The 22534-nt window shown below is 42.4% G+C and overlaps 1 protein-coding gene across 1 annotated transcript in view; it reads right to left on the bottom strand.

Moving 5' to 3' along the window:
• papss1 (3'-phosphoadenosine 5'-phosphosulfate synthase 1) overlaps positions 1-22534 on the bottom strand; it is a 38281-nt gene that overhangs the window by 8986 nt on the left and 6761 nt on the right. Inside the window, exons 8-10 of the mRNA XM_083765647.1 lie at positions 16420-16625; positions 6268-6403; positions 5430-5698 (exon numbers count right to left, since the gene is read on the bottom strand). Of these exons, the coding sequence (XP_083621773.1) occupies positions 5430-5698; positions 6268-6403; positions 16420-16625 (611 nt within the window). The remainder of the gene's footprint in view (positions 1-5429; positions 5699-6267; positions 6404-16419; positions 16626-22534) is intronic.

Below are 22534 nucleotides of genomic sequence, written 5' to 3'. Positions count from 1 at the left end.
AGTAGTGTAATAGTGTAATAAGTGTAATAGTGTAATAAGTGTAATAATAGTAATAGTGTAATAGTAGTGTAATAGTGTAATAAGTCTAATAGTGTAATAGTGTAATAGTAGTGTAATAGTGTAATAAGTCTAATAGTGTAATAGTAGTGTAATAGTGTAATAAGTGTATTTAGTGTAATAGTGTAATAGTGTAATAGTGTAATATTAGTGAATTAGTGTAATAGTAGTGTAATAGTAGTGTAATAGTGTAATAGTAGTGTAATAGTGTAATAGTAGTGTAATAGTGTAATAAGTCTAATAGTGTAATAGTAGTGTAATAGTGTAATAAGTCTAATAGTGTAATAGTAGTGTAATAGTGTAATAAGTGTAATAGTGTAATAAGTGTATTCTGTCCTCTCTCTGTCTCCACTCTCTCTGTCCTCTCTCTGTCCTCTCACTGTCTCCACACTCTCTGTCCTCTCTCTGTCTCCACACTCTCTGTCCTCTCTCTGTCTCCACACTCTGTCCTCTCACTGTCTCCACACTCTGTCCTCTCTCTGTCTCCACACTCTGTCCTCTCACTGACTCCACACTCTGTCCTCTCTCTGTCTCCACACTCTGTCCTCTCACTGTCTCCACACTCTGTCCTCTCACTGTCTCCACACTCTGTCCTCTCACTGTCTCCACACTCTGTCCTCTCTCTGTCTCCACACTCTGTCCTCTCACTGTCTCCACACTCTGTCCTCTCACTGTCTCCACACTCTCTGTCCTCTCTCTGTCTCCACACTCTGTCCTCTCACTGTCTCCACACTCTCTGTCCTCTCTCTGTCTCCACACTCTGTCCTCTCACTGTCTCCACACTCTCTGTCCTCTCACTGTCTCCACACTCTGTCCTCTCACTGTCTCCACTCTCTGTCCTCTCACTGTCTCCACACTCTGTCCTCTCACTGTCTCCACACTCTGTCCTCTCACTGTCTCCACACTCTGTCCTCTCTCTGTCTCCACACTCTCTGTCCTCTCTCTGTCTCCACACTCTGTCCTCTCACTGTCTCCACACTCTCTGTCCTCTCACTGTCTCCACACTCTCTGTCCACTCTCTGTCCTCTCACTGTCTCCACACTCTGTCCTCTCACTGTCTCCACACTCTGTCCTCTCACTGTCTCCACACTCTGTCCTCTCTCTGTCTCCACACTCTCTGTCCTCTCTCTGTCCTCTCTCTGTCTCCACACTCTGTCCTCTCACTGTCTCCACACTCTCTGTCCTCTCTCTGTCTCCACACTCTGTCCTCTCTCTGTCTCCACACTCTGTCCTCTCTCTGTCTCCACACTCTCTGTCCTCTCAATGTCTCCACACTCTGTCCTCTCTCTGTCTCCACACTCTGTCTTCTCTCTGTCTCCACACTCTGTCCTCTCACTGTCTCCACACTCTGTCCTCTCACTGTCTCCACACTCTGTCCTCTCTCTGTCTCCACACTCTGTCCTCTCTCTGTCTCCACACTCTGTCCTCTCACTGTCTCCACACTCTGTCCTCTCACTGTCTCCACACTCTGTCCTCTCTCTGTCTCCACACTCTCTGTCCTCTCTCTGTCTCCACACTCTGTCCTCTCTCTGTCTCCACACTCTCTGTCCTCTCTCTGTCCTCTCTCTGTCTCCACACTCTGTCCTCTCTCTGTCTCCACACTCTGTCCTCTCACTGTCTCCACACTCTCTGTCCACTCTCTGTCCTCTCACTGTCTCCACACTCTGTCCTCTCACTGTCTCCACACTCTGTCCTCTCACTGTCTCCACACTCTGTCCTCTCTCTGTCTCCACACTCTCTGTCCTCTCTCTGTCCTCTCTCTGTCTCCACACTCTGTCCTCTCACTGTCTCCACACTCTCTGTCCTCTCTCTGTCTCCACACTCTGTCCTCTCTCTGTCTCCACACTCTGTCCTCTCTCTGTCTCCACACTCTCTGTCCTCTCAATGTCTCCACACTCTGTCCTCTCTCTGTCTCCACACTCTGTTTCTCTCTGTCTCCACACTCTGTCCTCTCACTGTCTCCACACTCTGTCCTCTCACTGTCTCCACACTCTGTCCTCTCTCTGTCTCCACACTCTGTCCTCTCTCTGTCTCCACACTCTGTCCTCTCACTGTCTCCACACTCTGTCCTCTCACTGTCTCCACACTCTGTCCTCTCTCTGTCTCCACACTCTCTGTCCTCTCTCTGTCTCCACACTCTGTCCTCTCTCTGTCTCCACACTCTCTGTCCTCTCTCTGTCCTCTCTCTGTCTCCACACTCTGTCCTCTCTCTGTCTCCACACTCTGTCCTCTCTCTGTCTCCACACTCTGTCCTCTCTCTGTCTCCATACTCTCTGTCCTCTCTCTGTCCTCTCTCTGTCTCCACACTATCTGTCCTCTCTCTGTCCTCTCTCTGTCTCCACACTCTCTGTCCTCTCTCTGTCCTCTCTCTGTCCTCTCTCTGTCTCCACACTCTCTCTCTCTCTCTCTCTCTCTCTCTCTCCCTCTCTCTCTCTCGCTCTCTCTCCACACTCTCTGTCCTCTCTCTCTCTGTCTCTCTCTCTCTATCTCCTTGGTCCCGCCTTATCGCTGCTTGCAGCTATATTCTTCATTTACATTTCTCCCAAGATTTTGCACTTTTCAAAGAATTTATTAGAATTTAGAAACATATTGAAAATATAGTTCAGCTTTTTGTGGACAAAGATACTGTGAGTTGATACATTGGTACAATCTCTTAGGAAATAAATGTGAGTGGGGTTTTGGGTGGACAGCTTCTATATAAAGGCTGGAAAATGACGACTGGAATAATATCCCTTGCAGTTGGAAAAATAGAAGGGAAAGGAAATAAATTGTATAACTATTGCCAATTACCTTAAATGGACTGCTTCAACCATTTTCAACTTGCTGTATCTAGACGGGGTTGGCAATTTCGAGCAATATTTCAAACGTTATAATTCATTTTTGTGTACATGTGATAGCAATGGCTTCAATTTCAGCATGCTAACTTTCCAGGAAGAGAAAGGCTGTAGTTTCTATTAGCCAGGAATCCCCAAGGATGATGTCATTGGTCTGTTCTGAACTGTCCACAGCCTACCACTGAGACACAGATGAGTAGACAGAAATGGTGCCATCCATCAATGAGGACCAATTATATGAAGAACGGTTGAAAATGGGTGAAATGCTCCTTAATTGATTTGGAAAAATGCGTGGGGGGAAATGGCTAAATACTATGGTGCAAGAATGTGGATGCTGTTGACCGATGCCGTTAAACCTTATGTTCACAGTAAGGTGTCTTTTCTTTACAAAACACACAGATTAGCACTATAATAAAAGAGAGAGATGATGTTGCGTGCACCAGAGATTTTACGGTACATTTGACCACATATTTAAAAAACATTGACAAACTAGGGAAGACAATACTTTGCTTATTCTGACAGATTTAACAACATAAATCTTCTTAAATCTAACCACATGAACCTTGGTGATAACACAGAGGGAATAAAACAGACATTTCTCGCATATTTCTGACTTATGGTGGTTATGCACAGATTCTTAAGAATATGACTTGGCAGGTGAAAAGAAAATCTCTTATACAACCTTCAAATCCCACAGTAAGTCAAAATGTGGGCTTGAAATCTAGGGAATTCAGTGCTGGATTCAAGGATCATAGCAGGGAGTGGGACCTTAACAGTCCCAAAACGATCACTTGCTTTAGCTCACAATTTCTATCTGGATCTTGTCCCCAATTGTACGATTAGAATGATGAATGAAACCCTGCATCCATCTATATATACAGTATCTATATATATATATATATATATATATAAATATATATATAAAGATGTCCCGATACTGTATCGGTATCGGAAAAGTATCGGTATCGGCTCTTATTTGTCATATCGGGTCATATTGGTATCGGTGAATATGCCAGTCTAACCACCGATCCGACACAGGAGTAAGGATTGACACTATGGCAGGTAAATACAATGTTGGGGCATGTGGAGTTTGCTTTCGAGTTGCAAGTGCACATAATATGAGTGAGGAGTCTGCTATAAACACAAGACGAGATATACAGCTAGATAGCTATAAACACAACACGAGATATACACAGGGCTTGAAGCCAAAAGAAGTTCTCAGTCGCCAGGACTGAGAACTTTAAGCCCTGTATACAGCTAGATAGCTATAAACACAACATGAGATCACAACACTGGTATTCTGTCATACAATTCAACTGTCTATTCTCATGTCATCCTTTTTTTTGGTGGGCTCTTATTCAATCCTTTTATTTTAGACTGGAGGCAAGATGTTTATGATGTCCCTTGTGTCTGTGTGTGTAATGTATGTTTTTGCTTGCATTGCTGTATTTCAATACTTCTGTCAGTATACTTTATCACTGCACAACTAAACCACGTAAGCCTTATACATTATACGATGAACGTCGAATATATATCATCTACAAGCCCACAACAGGGTGTTTTTGAAGCCTATGAACATGCCCAAAATAGGGACACCGACTTGAAAGTGGTTAAGAAATGGCCAGAATAAAGCATAAGAATGTTGCTTTTGTGTATGGTCATCCAGGGTCAGAGTTATGACGCTATTAGTACTGCGGAGGAGCCAGGCAGTCCAAACCTGTTGTTTCATCCTCACAGACTGTTTCATGACATCTCCCAGAACTCAATCTGATCTCTATAACTCTCGCAATAAAACTTCCTCGTCATAAGAGACTGATTAAAAGACAGATGAAGCCACAATAAGCTATATCCTTGGTCAGAGAGAGGGAGAGAAAGAGAGAGAGAGTGGAGGGTCCTGTTGTTCACTGTGGAATCACTAGAAAGAATTTTCCAGACTAAATTAAATCCCCATTATCTAGTGATGTGCCAACTTTTCACTTACAAAAGATTTTCCAGTATAACTTTGTAAAGTATTCTGAAGAATTTCATCGTTCATACAGAATGTAAATAGAACTACGTGTCTGTTTACCTCCATGATGGATGTGTGCTGTTCTATAAACCATTTTTGTTGTTTATGGTTGTGGGAATGACATTTTGTTTGTTCCTGAATGGTTCATTTTGAGTGAAAGCTGTTTGGTTTAGTTTTGAAGCATATAATGCACGTAACTGCACACTTGGACTGAACAATACTTCTAAGAAGAGAAATGCTGAATATTATATTTATATATGAACCGCTACTCATTTTTTCCAGCACTAGAAAACATTTAGGAATAGAAATAGATGTACCAATGCTAAATCTGGTGTGCATATATTTAGCATAGTACCCAATTAAGTGGTCTTTTCCTCTGACAAAACATACAGATTCTTGCATTCTGTAACAATAGTCAATGCACTTCTCATGATGATATTATCACCAGTACTTTGAATATAGGTTTGTCGCACGCACACACGCACAGCATTTCAAATCACACACACAGCATTTCAAATCTTTGCCCTTACCTCAGTAGGGCCTGCATACATCATGGGTGAAGGGAAGATGGCCACAATGGTGGTGTCTGGCTTGAGGACGCCCTCCTCTAGCACCGCCGCATGCTGACGCATTCTCCAGCTTAGTGGGACATCATCGTCTTTGGTCCAGCCCCCTAGCGGGTGCAGAAGGAGCACAGGCCGGCGGTAGCCCCGTTCGATCAGGCGTCTGTGGGTGTCCTGCATCAGTAGTGCGTGGCCATTGTGAACCGGATTGCGCAGCTGGAAGGCAAAGACGGCATCTGTGTGGACAGAGAAACAAAGAGAGGGGGAGACGTTGACAGTTAATATCAGAGCAAACATGTCCATGAAGATTGGACACGGGGTTGACATGATATTGATATTGCTGAAGTTATAGTCTTGCGTAACCAGACAACTATTCCACAATCTCCGAATGCTATATAGAGTCTGGAACTACACCTCCCCGAAATCCGAGCAAGGAAGCTGGCATTTCCGTTCACGATATATATATATATATATATTTTTTTTAATATCTTTACATTGAACTTTTTAATATCCATGTCTGCTAAGCAGCAAGCTATATATGCTTAGATGGTTTCTATTTATATTAATTTAGGATATATTTGTGCGTCTGTAAAGACTAAATGGAAGTGGTTTTACTTCGCCTTTATTGCTTACTCATGATCAGAGCTTCCGTTCTCCAGACTGTATGACAGAAGCATTTGAAGATTGTGAGAGGCAAGAGTCTGTCACACGAGACTATTGAAGTGAAGACCACCAGGTTTTCAGCAAGAAAAATAACAGACAATAACAGGTTAAGTGAAAGACAAAAGGGAGTCGAGTACCGTACCTGCATTCATCTCCTTGAACTTCTGTTTGAGCTCGGTAGGGGTGAGTCGGTACTTGTCCAGTCCATCATTCCAGTAGATCCGGTCGAGGACTTGAAGGTCTCCGCCAACCAGCCAGTCGCCACTCTCCATCACCATCTGAAACAGAAGTCACACTGATCTGATAACACCAAGCAGGATGAATACAGATCTGATAATCAGCACAACACCAAGCAGGATGAATACACATTAGGCTTCATGTCTAAGTGTCCCTGAGCAACACACTTACTGTAAGTGTTCATGTTGTAAGTGCAGACGGTGTGCAGGTCTTTGTGCACTTTATGTGCATTTTTGTGAATACATTGAGCCCTGCCTACGCACCTACATCTCAGAGCCTATCAGGTGTGCATAATACTTTGTTGCCTATTTTTTCCAGGTACCATCAGCGGACACGATTTGACTTCACTTTCGTTGCGTGATGAGTCTGTCGACACTTGCCGCTCAAAGCATACAGTAAATTAGCCCTCCAAGCAGAACCCAATGGTACTGAAGCTTCTGACTTTTTGACGACACAGACCATTGGGTCCTGTTCCAGCAGTATCCTGCCACCTGGTACGCGGACATACATAAAACATAAACAACGTGGATAACGCCTGTCTGCGCTCTTTGACGAAAAATTTTCGTGGGCTTATGAATATGTGAAGTATAAGTACCCATACATGCCGCTGCGAATATCTCCTGTGGCGCGGAAGCCGTTAAGTATTTTTAATCTTTGTTTGACCGATTTGGTCGCTTTGATTCTTCTCTTCCTTCCTTGTTTATTGACACCTCATTGTACCGCCTATCTGGCTAGCTAGTGGCGCTATAGCTATGACAGAGAAGATCAGAGGCAGGGACGTAGCCGCACAAGCCAACCGCACACCGGGAGGCGGTACAATAAACGGTAAACAAACAAGAAGAAATAAAGCGACCAAATCGGTCAAACAAAGATTAAAAATACTTAACGGCTTCCTGCCACAGGAGATATTCGCAGCGGTTTGTATAGGTACTTATAGTTCACGAATTCAGAATAACTGAAACTAAAAAAGGCCGTCAAACGCCGCAGATACGATCTTAGAGAGAATATTTATGTCCGCGTTCCAGAATTCCCATACGAAAATATAGTTATGAGCAGGGACCCTACATAAAACTAAAAATTTCAGAAAAGCTTTATGGAGGGTCCCGAAAGGGGCTAACAGTAAATTGGCTTTAAGTGTGCAGCGTGCCTGCACACCACAATGCATCAAATGCAGAAAAGTTATTTCCCCTCAGGGATCATGTTTTATGTGCCACACTTCAAAATAACAATATTATTCCCCATTTGGGACAGTAAATCTTGAACATCCCCTAGGTTACATTGGTCCATTTAACATGAATTCAAAAAGATGTTACAGTCCAGTAAGGGGATTCTGGTTTGCATGTAGGATTTACAATATAAACATGACAACATGTTCCATAATATGAACAAAATAAATATTGTGGCAATGTACTCTTTGAACCACTGTATTTTCTATGTCAGAGTACTCTTCATCGATATTATATTTCTAGCTGCTCAGATGACCCGCTTTCACTTACGGGAACAATAAAGTTGACTATTATAGCATCTTATCTTTTATAATTTGATTACTCTTGTCAGAAGAACACCACTAAACGCTGCACTGGAATTCAGAAATGGATTCAATAACGATGCAAAATAAATCACCATCCCTGGATGTCTTTAACCCATTCTGACCTGAGATCAGATTCATACGAGGTTTCCACTGGAAACACACTGGTCTGATTAACCCATTTCTGACCTGAGATCAGATTCTAAAAATGTCAGTCGTTCTTCGATTTTTCAAAAATAGCAGACCTACAAGCTCGTATTGCGCCACTCGGTGGCGCGATATGAGCTTGTAGATCTGCTATTTTTCAATAACTAAAGCATGACATGATGCTGACACCAAAATGGGTGCCCGTTCAGAATGGGTTAAATAACCAGCAACACAATGCTGAGTCGCCTGCAAATTAAGACTATGAGAATCATTTTTTGCATTTGACCACATCTACATCCTTTTACTTCAACAAGCGAGTGCAGGGACAAAATATGTCTTCCAACAATAAAACACAAAGATGAGCTCATAACCGCAATGGAGAGGCCCATTATTATCAAGGCCCATTATTTATTCTGCTTTTAGCCACAGACCACCATTTGATGACATTTAGCCTCTCAGACCCAAGCCTTAGAATATTTTGTTGTCGTTGGATAATATTGTGTCCACAATTCCAAGTCTTGTTGTTGGTACCATTAGGAGATAAGAGGAAAACGTTGATCAAAATCACATTCTAAACTGTAGACTTCTAAACTGTAGACTTAAGTAATGCACATGTTTAACAATATTACATTTTACGCTCTCAGGACTCAGGAGTTAAAGTTCTAATAAGGGTCAATTTGGTTACCAACTCTCCATCATTTAGGTGGGGACTACCTGGAAACCCTTCAAGGACCACTGGTTGAAAACCACTGGTCTATACGCATGCTCTGCATGTTCTATCAGTGTCCCCTAGGGTAGATACCCTCACAAAAACATGCAGTAATCCTGGTCTCTAAACTACCTCCCCCTGGCCAGCCCTTGTGCCTGATGGAGGGGAAAGGAACTGGTCGGATTAACGTGTTCCTTCCATGCGTGACGTCCGGCCGGGAAAACTCCCCCGTCCGGTGAAAAGAACTGGGTGATAAAATGAGTTGCAAAAATCGTGGGATAAAGAAACCAATTTTGTTTTCTAGTAGTGCACACTACCAGTAACGTTATATTATTGTGCTATGCTATGGGCTGATAGAAGTGGCAGTGTGCACAAAAGGTTTGGTGCGCGCGCGCGCACACACACACACACACACACACACACACACACACACACACACACACACACACACACACACACACACACACACACACACACACACACACACACACACACACACACACACACACACACACACACACACACACACACACACACACACACACACACACACACACACACACACAAAATATCATCTAACTCCTGGCCTTCGGCTGGCAGAGATAATGACAGTTGATAAGGTGATAAGGGTGGGAGCCAGCCAATACAAGTCTTGTACACACGGTTAGAACGTCAAAATACAACTAAATAACTCTATACCAGTGTGACGTTTGGCATTTCTTCACAAAAATCCGTGAAACATTAGTTTGTCCAAGAGTGTTTTGGGCGTCGTCTAGCCGGCTTCACGCAGAGCACCACACTTCTGTTTTGATAGAGGTGGTGAGGATCCCGACTACATGATGTCATCAATAAACACTTCTCAGATGGATGTAGCTTTCAGTATGGTGGTGTGAACGGTTCTCCACGCTCCTGTTGAGCCCATCTGCCTCGCTCTGGCCTGAGATCAGTCGTAAAGAAGCTTAACAGCCCTCAGCGTTGAAGACGTCAAAAGAACTGACGAGCCAGAATTTATCGCCTTTTCACGTAACAGGACTGGAAAATGAAAATTATGTGCAGACCAGTTATGTTTTACAAAAAAAAAAAAACACAATTATTTTCTGTATTTGGGGCGTAGTGTACAACTAGTTTTAATGCAAGCCATCTATAATATAACAATAGTTATTATTATTATATTTATTTAACGAGCACTTATCGGAAAACAAAGTTGCAAAGTGCTTTACATAAAAATAAAAATCTAATCAACAAACTCAACAAAAAACATGCACAACTGTAGTGTGGGACTAATTTAGACCTACTGGGACACCAGGTGAATGCAACCAATATGAGAACTACCAATAGGCGAGAACTGGCATTTAGACCTATGTATCCCTTTTCATTTAATTTTATTTTATTTCGCACATAGTGTATCACAATACAGTACAAATCATAATAGATAACAATTCATTTGTCTTTCATAATTCATTTGTCTTTCATACCTGATCTGATACACCCATGACGAAAAGGAGCAGGAAGAAGAATAAATTCTTATAAATACCTGCCCCCTTTTCACTCAAAAGTTAGTTTTTACTTAACTGATTAGCTCATACACATCTAAACAAAACAAAAGAACAAACAAAAACTAAATAAAACTAAAGAGTAAGACAAAACAAGCAAGAAGTTGAGCAATGACACGTGCAAGAAATGATAGCCAACCTATTCGTCTGCTTCATATTGCCTAAATATTAGATTCTTGTAATTCATTTTAATCGATCCGACAGATGAATAGACAAGCAGTTATTTCCTTTTAGCGTGGGAGCGTAGCCCTATCCCAGCACAATAATGACAGTGTGAATATTATATTTATCATTATGCACCTGCAGTATTTTCATACACTTTCAGGAGCCTAATACAATTCTCAGTAATATGTAGAGATTTACAATTATTGTCATAATAATCGGTACGGAAATATCTGCCTTAAAAAAAATGCAAAATCTGTAATTAAAACCAAACCTATTATGTTTGAATGTGAAGCTGAAAAAGCCTTTGGGATGACGAAGGCTGAAGATTCAATCAGTGTTTTCTAGGGAAACATTCAAAGTGTAAACAAGTTGAAACTAAAAATACCAAATGTTTTTGTTATTTCTTTTTGGCATGTGCATCCTGTAATGCACTGTCTGCATCTGCACGCAGAATCACTGTTACTGTATAACAGGTGCAAGTTAAACGCCACTGGAAACTATTTGACCACGATTTGACCATGCAACAAATGAATTGCATATTGGCCAAACATTTTAACCCATTCTGACTGGGCACCCATTTTGGTGTCAGCATCATGTTATGCTTTAGCTATTTAAAAATAGCAGATCTACAAGCTCATATCGCGCCACCGAGTGGCGCGATACGAGCTTGTAGGTCTGCTATTTTTGAAAAATCGAAGAACGACTGACATTTTTAGAATCTGATCTCAGGTCAGAATGGGTTCATCAGACCAGTGTGTGTCTGGCGGAAACCTCGTATGAATCTGATCTCAGGTCAGAATGGGTTAAATCGTGCATCCTTAGCAAAAAGGCCATTTTGGAGTAATTGTTACCAAATAAAGTCTACAGATTGTACACACACCCTACATTTAGCAATTACATGTGGCCCTTACCTTTACATTATACATAAGGAGGCCCTGGCTAACCCATTCTGACCTGAGATCAGATTCATACGAGGTTTCCCACCGGACACACACTGGTCTGATGAACCCATTCTGACCTGAGATCAGATTCTAAAAATGTCAGTCGTTCTTCGATTTTTTTCAAAAATAGCAGACCTACAAGCTCGTATCGCGCCACTCGGTGGCGCGATATGAGCTTGTAGATCTGCTATTTTTCAAATAGCTAAAGCATAACATGATGCCGACACCAAAATGGGTGCCCGGTCAGAATGGGTTAAACAAACAATCGCTACACGACCGTTTCCGAAGTAGGGGTTCCTGTTGGGGCTCCTGTTGGGACTGATAAACAGGAAAAGTGGATTAAGCACATGTAATATGGAGCAGGTTGTTTCTGGTTGGAGAGCGACGGGATAAAGAGCAGGGAACTGACCAGCGCTGGGCTGTGTTGACGGATTGGCTGTAGCCCTGGGAGTTAGACATACACACTCGCACTAACATATACATACAATACACTCTGTAACGAGTGACACCTTAATCACAGCAAGCTGTGCACACACACTCTGGGGTGACAGGATGGAGAGGGTAAAGTAAGAGTGACAGCTCTGGAAATGCAGACTGCTATACACAGTACTATCTGTTTAAGGCCAGCACTGTGGTCAGCCATTGTACAGCTTCAGTATTATTAACATTTCCATTCCACCTTAATCTATTCAAACCAAACCGAACTGAGGATGGATACTACTATTTTCTAAAATTGTTTGATGAACACCTTCGCGCCGGGGTTTAAGGTCAAGTTTAGTCGCTTCTCTGCCACCATAGAGCTTTTCAGCCGCGAGGTCTTCTTTTGAAGAGACCAAAATCTTTCATTTCCGGGGCAGCCGCTAGATACGAATATAGTATTGCGAGGTTGCGCAGATGTTTTATTGAGCTCCTAAAACAACGATGTTCTGTATGATGATATGAACACCTCAATCTGAGCTTCACTTCCAAGAAAAATGCAGCTAAAGATCGTTATTAAAAGGTAGTGTGGACGCCTGGACGGAGGGAAAATATTCAATGATGGATGATGGAAGCAAAACGTTACAAGGCGACGGAGACGCCAAGAACCGCAAAAAATAATGCTGGATGCATTATAAACTAATAACTCCTCCAATGTCGTTCTAGACAATCTGTAACACAATTTCTTCCCAAGACGTCCCCAGACGTCTTTATAATTACACCCGTAGGTGTGAAATTATAGGTGCCCAGGACGTCTGGACACGCTTTTATGTATTTTTAGAACACATCAAATCTAGTTTTTGACAGCTCCAGTTGCTAGGCAATGCCTTGCACAGAGCTCCCGGACATGGTATCTGCAATTTTTCTCTCTGCCTACAATAAAAATAAAATAACATGCCCAGATTATTAAGCGATTCTTTTATAAATCAATGAAATAGATTAGTTCGATTAACTGAGTTGTTGTGTTCAAGAGCACATGACAGTCAGTAAAAAGATTCAAACCAACCATTTTCAGGTATAAAGCTAGCTAATTTCCCTCCCTGACCTCCAAGCAAGCGAAAACCTCCTAAATTGACAATCTTCTAACTTTCATCCTTAAACTCATTTCCATTCCAGAGTCCATTGTGTCTGAACGGAGACACAGCGGAGCTCATCGAAAACTGAAGCCCAACGCCAATTTCTGTGAAATATGAGGACAGCTGGCGCACATATCTGGTGTTCAAATCCTTCTCTGCATTTTCAGCAGTGGGAGCTTTAAAATGAGCCACAGGGATTCAATTCAAAGCTCTGAGTGTTAAATCACTCAATACCACAAAAGGTTACCATTACTTTTGTCTTGCAACATTGCCAGCGCACGAGTGAGCAGCCAACCACACCTAATCCTCAAAAACAATGGGAATTGAACCGATTCAGACAGGCAGATAGTAAAAATAAACGCAGCACTAATCAGTCTTTGCACACAGGGAGTTTGGAAAAGGGTGATCATTCATCAGGCTTTAGATAGGCCAGTCAGATGGACCAGACTCAGCCTAGTCAGTGTGTAATCCCGTACTATGTCAAGTTCAAAAGAATGTGATCACACTTGATCCAACATGGATATTTGACAGTGTTTCATTTAGTACAGACAAAGCAAACTTCCAGTGAGCTGCAGGAGGCCATTTCATCTCATGACTTATGTTGGACCATCAAGTCTAGCCCAGCTAAAATAATATTGTCATTGCAGGTGTAACAAAATCATATGTGACAACTCCCAAGTCAATCTCAACTGATTGAGGAAATAGTTTTTGAGCACCCAACGGTGCCTGGTGGCATAGGCAGTACATGCACTGACTGACCATGAGTTGTCAATTGTGAGGATTCTAGTCCGACTCCTCCCGTCATGTTGCACGTTTCCCTTCTCCCTGCCCTCGGTTTCTCTGCACTCATCTAAATGAATTTAAGAACTGCTTAATAATAATCAAATGTAAATGAGTAATATCAAACCACATTACAACATGGAGGCTGGAGCGTTCACAAGTGAAATCTAGCCAACGAGCACAGCAGGACAATGGCCTTTCTTGTGACCCGTGGCTCACCCAACTACTTTTGCCTCACATACTGTAGGCACGCACAGACCAAAAAGCAACAACCTTGATAGGAATCCAGCTACTATTTCGTATGTGTCAAGTTAATCGCCTGTATTATCACATGAAAGCCAGAGAAATGCCTAAAATCCATTTAAATTATTATTATTCTTTTTTTAACCCATTCTGAACAGGCACCCATTTTGGTGTTGGCATCATGTTATGCTTTAGCTATTTAAAAAATAGCAGATCTACAAGCTCATATCGCGCCACCGAGTGGCGCGATACGAGCTTGTAGGTCTGCTATTTTTGAAAAAAATCGAAGAACGACTGACATTTCTAGAATCTGATCTCAGGTCAGAATGGGTTAATCAGACCAGTGTGTGTCCGGCGGAAACCTCGTGTGAATCTGATCTCAGGTCAGAATGGGTTAAAGTAGAAATGTGGACCAACTATTCTACCTGGCAAACGTACAGCAGGGTGGGTGGGAGAATCATTTAGTGATGTTCAAACTCGCCATCTAGTCTACCTGAGCCCCCCCTTCCTCCTCTGCTTGATGGCCTATGAGGCAGATGGAAACAATTCCTAGCGTATTTATACTTTGTGGTTATATTTGGACATGGGGTATGTGCGTGGTGGTTGAGTATGCATGGGTGTCTATGATCCTGTGTACAATGGCTGAGTATGAACGTTTGTGTGTGCACGCGCATTAACCCATTCTGACCTGAGATCAGATTCATACGAGGTTTTCGCCGGACACACACTGGTCTGATGAACCCATTCTGACCTGAGATCAGATTCTAAAAATGTCAGTCGCTCTTCGATTTTTCAAAAATAGCAGACCTACAAGCTCGTATCGCGCCACTCGGTGGCGCGATATGAGCTTGTAGATCTGCTATTTTTAAATAGCTAAAGCATAACATGATGCCGACACCAAAATGGGTGCCCGGTCAGAATGGGTTAAGTGGCAGAGGACGAGAGAAGTGCATCGATGCATGTGTGCACTGTGTGTGTGATGGTGGTCCTGTTCCGTGCGTGAGCGTATGTGAAAGCTGGCACCAATTCCAGCAGCCTGTTGAGGTCTGAAATGCAGTGACTGGTTCACAATCTCCAATGCAGGGGCAAGTCAACACATCCAAATAAAACACATGCAAAATGAGTGTGGGACAAGTCAAGATGGAGTGATTACACAGGCCGTTCCTGACCGATGGAGGAGAACAGAACAGGGCTCTACTACACTAACCCTCCACTTTATTCACTATTTCCACAAGCACTGTGAGAAGTGGCCACCTAGGTGTCTGTCTTGTATCAGAGTGGGAGTCCAATGAAGTCAGTTTGCTTTGACACGGGCGGTGTTTATCAAACAGTGTGTTACGATGGAGCCTTGCTTCTAAAGCTCTGTTTGGGAGCTGGTTGATATTACTACCAGAGTTTCAAAACTGATGTGCAGCTTTTTAGCCCCGCCATCAGGCTGAATCAAAATGGTAACACGTCTCACTAAAATACGTAAAGCTCTGCTGAACGACGTGCAACCATTATGTAGCATTGTTTAAAACTTTTGATGTAACTCAGGTGGGAAATTTGGGTCCATTTAAAAACAAGCTGTCGTTTATGAACATCTATAATCAGTGTGTGTGCCGCACCCTCAGCCTCAGCTAACGGCTTCACACTGCGGGGTTCAGAGTATGGGTTTTATGGGTAAGTCTCCCATTGGCTTAGAGGCCAATCATGAAAAAGTGTCTACTAAGGTCATCTTTACAGTCGCTAGTAGAGAAGTAGCAAAAGTAGTCCAAGCGCAGTTCAAGCACCTGGCAAAAAATGTCATCAAGCTATATGTAATTTTTGCCTGGGCTATTTTTTATCTAAATTGTATATTATTATCTTCAGAATAAAAAATAAACTTTAGCACACCTTATTTTATTTTTGAGTGGTGCAACCACTCCTACAACCAGCAATGTCCGTGTACCTGTGTACCTGTTTGTGTACCTGTGTGAGCACGAGTGGTGTGCGCATGCGTGAAATTGAAACAAGAGAAGTATGTGACATGGCTGCCACCTGCTGGACGCAAATCCAACTTCTGACTGTCTAGGTTCGCTAAAGAAGGAAAGGCCGAGCCAAAATAATAATGAACTGTCTAGGTTCGCTAAAGAAGGAAAGGCAGAGCCAAATTAATAATGAAAAAATAGTTCTCAGCGACACGGATTGATATCCATAATAAAGCTAATCTGACGGAGCAGAGAGAGAGAGAGAGAGAGAGAGAGAGGAGGGGGGGAGAGAGGGGAGTTGCACCACTCGGTTCACACAGGTGTGATTTTTTAGAAAGAATGTCCTAAGTTCAACACAGCAAAGTTTCTACATGTGTGCGAGACTCCATTAATCTTCTACATGCTTTTTACCCTTCCCGTAAGTAAGACATTGCTCAGTTCTTCAAACGTTAGCTTAGAAAATGGTTGCAAACAAAGACAACTTCTGACCTTGATGTAAGGGTGGTCCTTGCAGGTCGTGCCCCACTGCCGTGCACAGCGCTCTTCCTTGCGGTGCTCGTAGAACTCGGGGTTGCGCAGGATGGCCACCCTGCGGCCCTCGTACACCAAGGCGATGGCCGTGACCCCCTCTAGACGCTCCTTGTCTGCAGTGGCCACGGGCAGCACCACGGGCACCGACAGGTTGATGACACCACCTGGGGGCAGGGAGACATGGAAGAGGACATACTGTAGCCTTGTGTCATGAGGCGTGGTGTCACTTTTTGTCGCAATTCAAAATGATTCAACATTTAAAAATATATAAATAAATTGTACAACCATGCTGGGAGCTTGTACATTCGCCATATTTGAATAGCCAATGCTAAAATATATAACCCATTCTGACCGGGCACCCATTTTGGTGTCAGCATCATGTTATGCTTTAGCTATTTAAAAATAGCAGATCTACAAGCTCAAATCGCGCCACCGAGTGGCGCGATACGAGCTTGTAGGTCTGCTATTTTTGAAAAATCTGAAAAATCTGATCTCAGGTCAGAATGGGTTAATCAGACCAGTGTGTGTCCAGTGGAAACCTCGTATGAATCTGATCTCAGGTCAGAATGGGATAAACAACACAGATGGTGTCTTCATATTGACTGCCATGGATGTCCTTGGACGTCATACCAAATCCAACACATCAATGGCGTTTTTTTCAGTGATTACGCTAGAGGGGGCTCTTCACCAATGTAAGAATGATGCTAGGTTGCTAGGAGAAGAAACAACCAGAAATTAACCGGAAGTGAAAAAGACTTACTCAGTCCACCTCCACGTTATCAGATTTAGATATCTCTGATTTCTTCATCCATATTTCTCGATAGATGAGATTGAGAAATGTTACCCATCTACAAAATTCAACCAAGCATGTTATTATAGTCTACCTGCTTAGTCTACCTGCTTTATCGTGTGTTAACCTAGTCATGACTGATTTCCGTTTGCGAACTTCAGAAACATGAAAAGGCACTTTAATCAACCTTGCGTAAAAACAAGATAGCAATCTAGGAAAAGAAATAGGCAGGAAGTCATTACAGAGTGCTGAGATCCTGACAATATAACACGAACGGCAACAGGACAGGTCTACACACCGAGCTGGCATGCATGCTTTGCTCTTCGGCAGCTCGCGAGGCCGATTCTCCAGTTACAGCTTAGGCTAGTGGGTCTGGATTTCACAACAGCAAAAAATGTATTCAGCATGTAATGTAATATTATACACTTTGTCAAAACAACACAGCCTTGATCTGGCCAATTATCTTGACTGTTAATGAGGCTTAATGGAATTGTATTGCTATGATGCTATATTGATTATGGTTCCATATTTTGTTAAAATGCAGGTGAGGGATACCAAAATGGTTAAAAAGCAGCATAGCCATTGGATATTTTAGCAAAACAAAGAATTACAGCAGTATATCATTACCTACAAATTGTAGTGAAAATCCAAGCTCAGAACTCATGTCAGATGCATTATGGGTGAAACGACCCATTACATACAAGGTGATAGATTAAACTCTCAAGACTCTTGCATTTGGATGTTGGCCTTATAGGCCTATAGCTGTCTGGTGGAGGCAATCTGAGAACCCATCGTCAAAAAGTAAGGAAAAACAGCGCCCTCTTTTCCTTCGAATATGACAACAGTCCGTCTTGAGAGACTAGGGTGGAGGAGGTAGACCAGGCCTATAGCTGGCTGGGTGGAGGTGGTAGAACAGGTGGCCTATATAGATGGCTGGGTGGAGGAGGTAGACCAGGCCTATAGCTGGCTGGGTGGAGGAGGTGCACGAGGCCTATATAGATGCCTGGGTGGACATGGGGATAGGAGGGACTGGACTATGGCAACTCACTAGCCTGCGCCCGGTACCGTGTCACAGGCTACGACACACAGCTGGTTCCAATCACATGCACACACTCCTGCCTAATGTCCAGACATCTTTGTTTATTTTTCGAGCCATTCTGGCGACTGAAAAATGCGAATTTCCGATTTGTATTCGACTCTCTGCTTCCTGACCATGACTGGGGCTATTATTAAATATATTTGTTTTGTTATCATTGGGGGGAAAAAAGCTGGCGCAGATGAGGATCAATCCCTCACTGCGATATCATTCTTCCATTGTGAAATCCCTAGAAGGAAGCAGTGCGAACAGACAAATGATGGGTTGTGGTGTCAATCAATACAGAGCCTTCTTCCTTTTCCTCTCCTCAAGTTTCTACCTCTCTAGGACAAACACACGAAACCAGAGAAATAGGCCTTTTTCACATCAACATGTTTCTGCTTCCGACCATGCCCAGACAAAACCAAAGCAAAACTCTCTGTTTGGCTGGCTACCTTGTGGGCACAGGAGATTGGATCTAAAGTCAAATCAAGCCAGGTTTTTAGCTCGGAGTGTTCCTTGGTTGATAGACTGATGCTGCTTCAGTGAGAATAGTTGTAATGTATACCTGTGGAGCTGCTCTGATAATGAAATACAGACTATGGCACATTTCAAATTATTTCACGCCATGTTTTTTACGGTGTGTATGTGTGTTGTGAGAAAAAAATAAAAGAATCCTGGCAACAAAAACTCACAGCTGAAGGGTTAGTTTTATATGGGTAATAAAAGTTAATTGACTCTTACTTGGAATTTCAAACAATACATGGGAAATTGCTGTAATTACACAGTTCCACTAATCCAAAGGTCTGGATTATGGCAAAGGCATCGGACAGCATTCCTTGAGCATGAATCTACATACCACCTTTCTTTTATAAAAACGGTCTCAATTCCTTGGAAACACAATGTGTGGCATCATTCCTGGTATAATGTCTTCATAACTATGATTCATTATGGCATTTTTGTTTTTAAACTCGGTACAGACTTAAGGCATGTGGCTGACAACTTTATCCAGAGTGACTTAGAAAATGCAGACAAGTGGGACAAGGGGTGCTTGGTGGCCCAGCCAGTTAGTGCATAGACCACATGCTCCTACCGAGTGCCAGCACCCGGGCTCGAATCCATCCACCGTGTTGTCTCCCATCTCTCTGCCCTTGACAGAGTCTCCCTACACACATGCAAGCTGCTGTTGGGATCCAATATGTGACCATTAACCCATTCTGACCTGAGATCAGATTCATACGAGGTTTCCGCCGGACACACACTGGTCTGATGAACCCATTCTGACCTGAGATCAGATTCTAAAAATGTCAGTCGTTCTTCGATTTTTCAAAAATAGCAGACCTACAAGCTCGTATCGCGCCACTCGGTGGCGCGATATGAGCTTGTAGATCTGCTATTTTTCAATAGATAAAGCATAACATGATGCTAACACCAAAATGGGTGCCCGGTCAGAATGGGTTAAAATACAGAAGGTTACCCTCACATGCCAAGTAATTCTACCATTTCAACCTGGGTTCTCATCCCTGCAGTACATAATGAATTATGTACATACTGAATTTCCCCCAGCTGCTCAGCCAACACTACATCACACATCATCCAGCATTTTACCAGGTGTGTGTGCCATTTGAAAAGCAACCCTCAGGTTTTCTTTAAAGGTTGGTATTCCAGGTTCATTGGATTGGAACGTGGCAAAAAAGGAAGAGAGAGAGAAAAAAGAATTTTAAGCATACTAGACCTGATAATCCTATCCAGAGTGACCAACAATGAGAACCAGCAATAGAAAAAACTCTATACATAAAATAATAGAGGCACAGCCTGGGGTGAGTTCTTTTCATATATGGAATGGAATATAACTGGCCAGTAAGGCAACCTGGAAACCATTGGCTTCCCATTTTGAAAACCTGAGCTCATGCTGCTGCACCTCCAACTGGACCAGAGCTAAGCCGGTCTGAACATTGGCTTTAGGGTGACGATCTTCCATGGACTGACAGCAGAACAAAAGCACAAGCCACACAATATTGTGCACAGGATAGGACCAGATGGAAGCAGATAGTCTTATATTCCCCATGGAATGAAGAGGATTAAGTAAGTAGGTAGGTAGGTACACAATAAGTGCATAATAATGTTGTTTACGTAATTAAATATTCCCAATGCATTATACTTAAAAGGACCACTTCACCGCTTTTCAACTTATCTTCATATAATTGGTCCTCACTAATGATCATGATAAAATAGCACCACTATTTTCTACTCGTTCTGTGTCTCATAGGAAGGCTGTGGGGCAGTTCAGAAACCCGTCCACCAGTGACATCATTGATGGGGAATCCAAGCTAATAGAAACGGCAGACTTTACATTCCTGAAAAGTTGCAATGCGAAAATGGAAACCATTGTTCTCACGATAATAAAAAAGGTGTGTTTGTGTGTGTATACAGTATATATATATATATATATATATGAGACAAAAAAGGGACTCCTGCACATCCAAAAAGACCCGTAGGAGGTGCAAGTCTAGTTAGCAGGCGTTTCGCCGTGAGCTTCGTCAGGTGACGAAGCTCACGGCGAAACGCGTCGTGCTAATAAATAAGTTTGATGCAGTAAGTTGTCCGTCTCTGTTCCCTGGAGTGTGCAGTCCCTTCCTTGGAAGGTTTTTCTCCTTTTTTGATATATATATATATATATATATATATAAATATAAATCTTGTTTAAAAACAATCTGCCTAACGATGATGTCAATGGTGGACAGGTTTCGGAAACGGACCACAGTCCTCCTATAGCCCTCCTATGAGACAGAGACTGAGTAGAAAAACTAAAAACGAAACTGTCATGAACTTAGTGAGGATTAATTACATGAAGATAGGTTGAAAAGTGGTCCTTAAATGTATGTACAGTAGTGTGTAAATTACAAGTATGCAACTATTCATTCTTACAACCTCTCGAGTACATTATATGAATCAGCAAGGTTTTCATAATCTACTATGACATAGCTTTATTAAGACACAGGTTAAATATCTGGAATAATGGCATTGAAATATAAAGCCCTTTCCTAATAACAATTTAAACAACACTATTTCTGCCAGTGGTTCAAGTATAGGATGTTTAGAAACCCTTTCCTGTGCCATCACTTCCATGATGCCGAAACTGGAAACCGTTAAGTGTATGTGCATGATCAATTCAGTAAGCATATACCACCACCTAGTGGTAAAAGACTAGTACAGCATCTGTGACATTGTAATAAAAGCATAATTAAAGGACAATCTAAATTCCCTCCCCCTACTATGCTATTGCTATGGTCTTATTGTAGCTTAATTGTGTATTGTTTCTGGTACAGGCATCCCTTCTACTATGACTGAAATCACAAGAATGCTGTTTGGGCACTATACCTCTGAGCCATTATTATATAGGCAGGGAATGGAGTTTATTCAATTTTAGTTTTAGTTGCCCTTTAACAATGGTAAAAAAACAAAACAGAAAAAAAAAACACTGAATGGCTGCAGTCAGTGCAGTGGTTAAGGAGGCAGGATGACATATTTCGAAACAGCACGGATGTTTGTCACCAAAACGATGTGCATAGGCTTTGCGCACATTGTGTGGCGTGCTGAGCACAGCTACTTTCACCATGCTGGAACACACTACACCTCCTATGTACAACTAAGATGTAGTTAACCCATTCTGACCGGGCACCCATTTTGGTGTTGGCATCATGTTATGCTTTAGCTATTGAAAAATAGCAGATCTACAAGCTCATATCGCGCCACCGAGTGGCGCGATACGAGCTTGTAGGTCTGCTATTTTTTGAAAAATCGAAGAACGACTGACATTTTTAGAATCTGATCTCAGGTCAGAATGGGTTGATCAGACCAGTGTGTGTCCAGTGGAAAACACGTATGAATCTGATCTCATACATATGTCCATAGCAACGCCACATTCACTTCCGAGAGGACGACAGAAAGACAGAGAGATTTGAGCAGAGCGTGAGACTTTCAGGTGTTTATGGACAGATGCGGATATATCATGATTGCCTCCTAGTCTAAGCCTAACCCTAAGAAATCTTTAAATGAAAAAAAAAAGGTACCGGTAATAAGAAAGCAAATTCCATGTGCCCGAATATTTCTTTTCACATGCCCCTGGGCAAGTGGGCAACCATTCGTGTCAAATGGTTGTGTATGATAATGTTTTAGAATCTGGCTCATCATGACCGGTGTCATTC

Source organism: Protomyctophum parallelum (assembly GCF_964188405.1).
Source record: "Protomyctophum parallelum genome assembly, chromosome: 5".
Taxonomy (NCBI): Eukaryota; Metazoa; Chordata; class Actinopteri; order Myctophiformes; family Myctophidae; genus Protomyctophum; species Protomyctophum parallelum.
This window is presented reverse-complemented; position numbering and strand designations above follow the sequence as displayed.